This window comes from Halyomorpha halys, unplaced genomic scaffold (assembly GCF_000696795.3).
Source record: "Halyomorpha halys isolate HHAL.00 unplaced genomic scaffold, Hhal_1.1 Scaffold301.1, whole genome shotgun sequence".
In the NCBI taxonomy this organism is placed as follows: Eukaryota; Metazoa; Arthropoda; class Insecta; order Hemiptera; family Pentatomidae; genus Halyomorpha; species Halyomorpha halys.
The window spans coordinates 493,981-497,618 of record NW_027112712.1 but is presented as its reverse complement, the minus strand read 5'-3'; the positions used below and the strand labels follow the sequence as shown (position 1 = coordinate 497,618).

The 3,638-nt window shown below is 29.6% G+C and overlaps 1 protein-coding gene across 1 annotated transcript in view; it reads left to right on the top strand.

Annotated features, from left to right (window-relative positions):
* The window catches only part of daw (dawdle), a 44,926-nt gene that overhangs the window by 28,756 nt on the left and 12,532 nt on the right, over window positions 1-3,638 (top strand). The window contains exon 4 of the mRNA XM_067050508.1: window positions 2,250-2,453. Coding sequence (XP_066906609.1) covers window positions 2,250-2,453 — 204 coding nt within the window. The remainder of the gene's footprint in view (window positions 1-2,249; window positions 2,454-3,638) is intronic.

The window sequence follows — 3,638 nt, the reverse complement described above, 5'->3', positions numbered from 1 at the left end:
ATTCATGAATGAATCTAGTTAGCATTTATTTTTAAAGAAACATGGACACTCATTTATTAGCTTTTTTTTTTTTTTTTTTTATTAATTACCATAAATTAAAAAATAAATTTCTATACTCTAAGTAATAGAGAAAGAAATGTTTTAATTTTAATAGCAGTGCTACTAAAATATAACGGGTTGCTAAATGAAATAGCTTACTGATTATTCTATTATTAGATATAATATTAATACCATTTTAATTTGTTTTTGTTTGTTTTCATTTTACCTAAATATCAAAAATAAGTATATCATGTAAGTATAAACTATGAAAAATAACCAGTTATTACATTATTGTATTATTTTTCCCTGCGCCTAATTTAATCTCTCATTGATCCAAAACTTCTCTTTTCTATTCTATCAAAAACAACTGATTATAAAAGTTTTCTTTAATTTTAACTACTAATCAAATGTAACATATTTCTGTACGCACACATCATAAGAACAATAAATAAAAAGAAATGAATAAATAAAAAAATAAAAGTTTAAGTTAAGAAATTAAATAAATATTTAATAATGAAAATATTAGTAATTAAAAATATATAAAGATTAAATAGTTATATGGCAATATCCCCAGTTCTAATAAAAAGGTTCTTGTTCTTTTTGGAATTGTTTCGCGAGATCTTAACTAGAGGCCTTTCACGTTGAAGTCTCACTCTCTCTAAAGGTCTCTCGAAATTTTTCCTTTCTTTTTTCCTAAGATTTCCTTCTTTTCCTTTCCATTCAACCCACCTGATCGAGGTCATTACTCTCAAATCACGCAGCCAGATCCAAGACCAATACTGTATCTACGGTCCTAGGGAACACAAATCTAGCGCATCCGTCGGTGCCAACATAATAGACCTTGTCGAAGTTGATTCCATTTCTCTACAGAGCTTTATTAATTTAAGTTTAACCATATGGTATTGGCATGTCATGAGAAGGGAACAGTTGGGGCATTTTCTCAGTACATGGGCTGGTTCTTCACACTCTACCGCATTTGTGACAGAAAGACCCAACTTATCTCTATTGTCAGCTGGCTCTTGGGACTCCAAGTAGTGGGGAATAGTTAATATGGAGTTTCAAGAACCAATGCTACATAGTAGGGACCTCCCATTGATAAAGGGTCAGTCCTAATCCTCGATACCTCCTTGGTACATCGCCATAGATGTACTAATAATCTCCCAACAAAATATGTTTATCGTTATTTACTATTTCGGCCTCAAAAAATTATCAACTGGTTTATTTTCATTATCATTATTATAATTCCCACTATCCAATTTTTCCGTTGAAAATAAAATCCTTAGTAATGTCTTGACTGTATGTTGTGAATTGTTTCAACATTTATCCAAATCAAGTGTTCTCGGAAACTAACTACAATCTCAAACCTCTAGATTCAAAAGCTCTCTACATTCCATGATTCGTCCTTCCCCTCCCACATTTCCGATCTTCTAGTATACTCCCTAATTCTCTTTTATTTTGACTGGGTATGATTCTCGTTTGGAGGGCTCCGCTATCTGGAGAGCACGAGAACAGTTGGAAGATATTAATGAATTGCTTTTTAAGATTCATTGTCGGGTACCCCAGACACTTTTGTATCACTTATTTACAAGTCTCCGACTAAGGTTTGCTTTATCAAAATTTCCAATGATAATAACCCTTCTTTTCGTTCCTATTTCAATTCTCAATCACCAAAAAATTTCCTATATTCTTGCATTCCCCCACCCATGGCTTGAATACATAATTTCAACTTACATATTCCCTCTCACAGAACTGCTTCTTTTGCATAATCCTTTGTTATTTGCTCTATCACATTTAATAATTCTTTATCTATTTTCAATTCTTGTAAACCATCCTTTATAACTTTATTTTTCCATCTCCTTAACTATCAATCAGTTGCATACATATAAAGAATATTTGTATGTTTATGAGAATATTTACATATTATATTTGTTAGCAGCCAGATTATGGGATATGATCTGAGTATGTTTATTATTCTTAGGTAAAAATGTGTCATAAAATAAAAATACTTTTTTTTTTAATTTAATTAATTTACATTTAAACATCCTGAGAAAGATGCTTTCATAGAATATCACGGGTATCTAGCATATGCTTTGAATTTATATTTATCGTCCTAAATTGATGCAATATTTTCTTTTTTCAAGGTTGTTCTTTCCTATTCTTGTTGTATCATTTTTCGTGTGCTGTCACAGCTAATGTTGTATTTTTTACAGATGATTAGAGAGAAACGAAATATTAACTGCATAGAAGGAATTAATGATTGCTGCCGTGAAAAGTTATACGTCTCATTTTCTGACATCGGTTGGGGGAACTGGATAATCCAACCAAAAGGGTACGAGGCCTACTACTGCAAAGGAACTTGTCTCAATGCTGCGTCCATTTCACTCAGTGGTTCAGCGTACTATTCTGTCTTAAAAGTAAGTTAGTTGATTAATTTTGTATCATCTTGAATGTTTTGACTTTGTATTAAACCTTGTTGAGTGCATAAAACATCCTTTTATCCTAACTTTCATGTATTCTTCTTTACTTTTATTCATTGTACCATCTTTTTTTTTTTTGGCTCTTAAGAAGGCAGTTGATGTAGGCCCAAACGACGGCACCGTTTTTTCTTTTATTATTAAAATTTTAATAAAATAAATATTATTATTTTTTAAATATTTATTTTAACCACCCATAGCCATTACCTAATTATTTTATACTAACAATAAGTTATGTTTTGAAAATTATTATAACGTATTTCTTAAAACCCACTATACTTTGCGCCAAATTTCCATACCAACTGTTAATTTCTTAATATACCTAAATAGTATTAAATAATTTTATTTACTCATAAGATTAACAAAGCTTTTATGTATTAAATATGATCAGATTATGTGATGAGCATTGATATCGATTTTTAAGGTTGTCTTGAATTAAATTTAACTTTGCTGTTAAAATGTTTATTGTTGATTTTTTTTTTTAAGTTTTACCTCACTAAATATAGGTTGTTTTGTATCCATCACTTCTAATGTTCCTCATTTCTTAAATTTAACAGTTCATCGGACATTCATTATAAATACTGACGTACATATATCATGCTTTCCTATTAGTAATACAATAGCACATTTTATGAAGGAAAGTTAGCAGCAAACATCGGTATTTTCAATAACTTGACTGCTTGTATGAGTATCAGGATATTTCGTAAGCAAATTTTTTGATATTTTGAGTATCCCGTAGTTGAAACAGATAAATTTATCAATAATTTTTTATTTCTACTTTTTATTTTTACTTTCACATTGAGTAACTTTTCTCTTTTTTTATTGAATTGATGGATTGAACTTATCATATATAGAAAATTAATTGCAAAACCGAAAATTGGATATCCATAACATGATAAATATTGCAGGAGAGTAAAGTGTAAAAAAATTGCTATAAAAATGTCGGAAAATAGGAAATATTTCCCTGAAGAAAGACAAATCTTAACTATACAAAATTACCCGTTTAATGGATTTTTTAAATACAATATAACAGATTTTTTTTTTGCATTACAATTGATTATGGGAGGTATAGCCTCATGCAAAAGACATTTAATACTGTATCTACGGTCCTAGGGAACACAAATC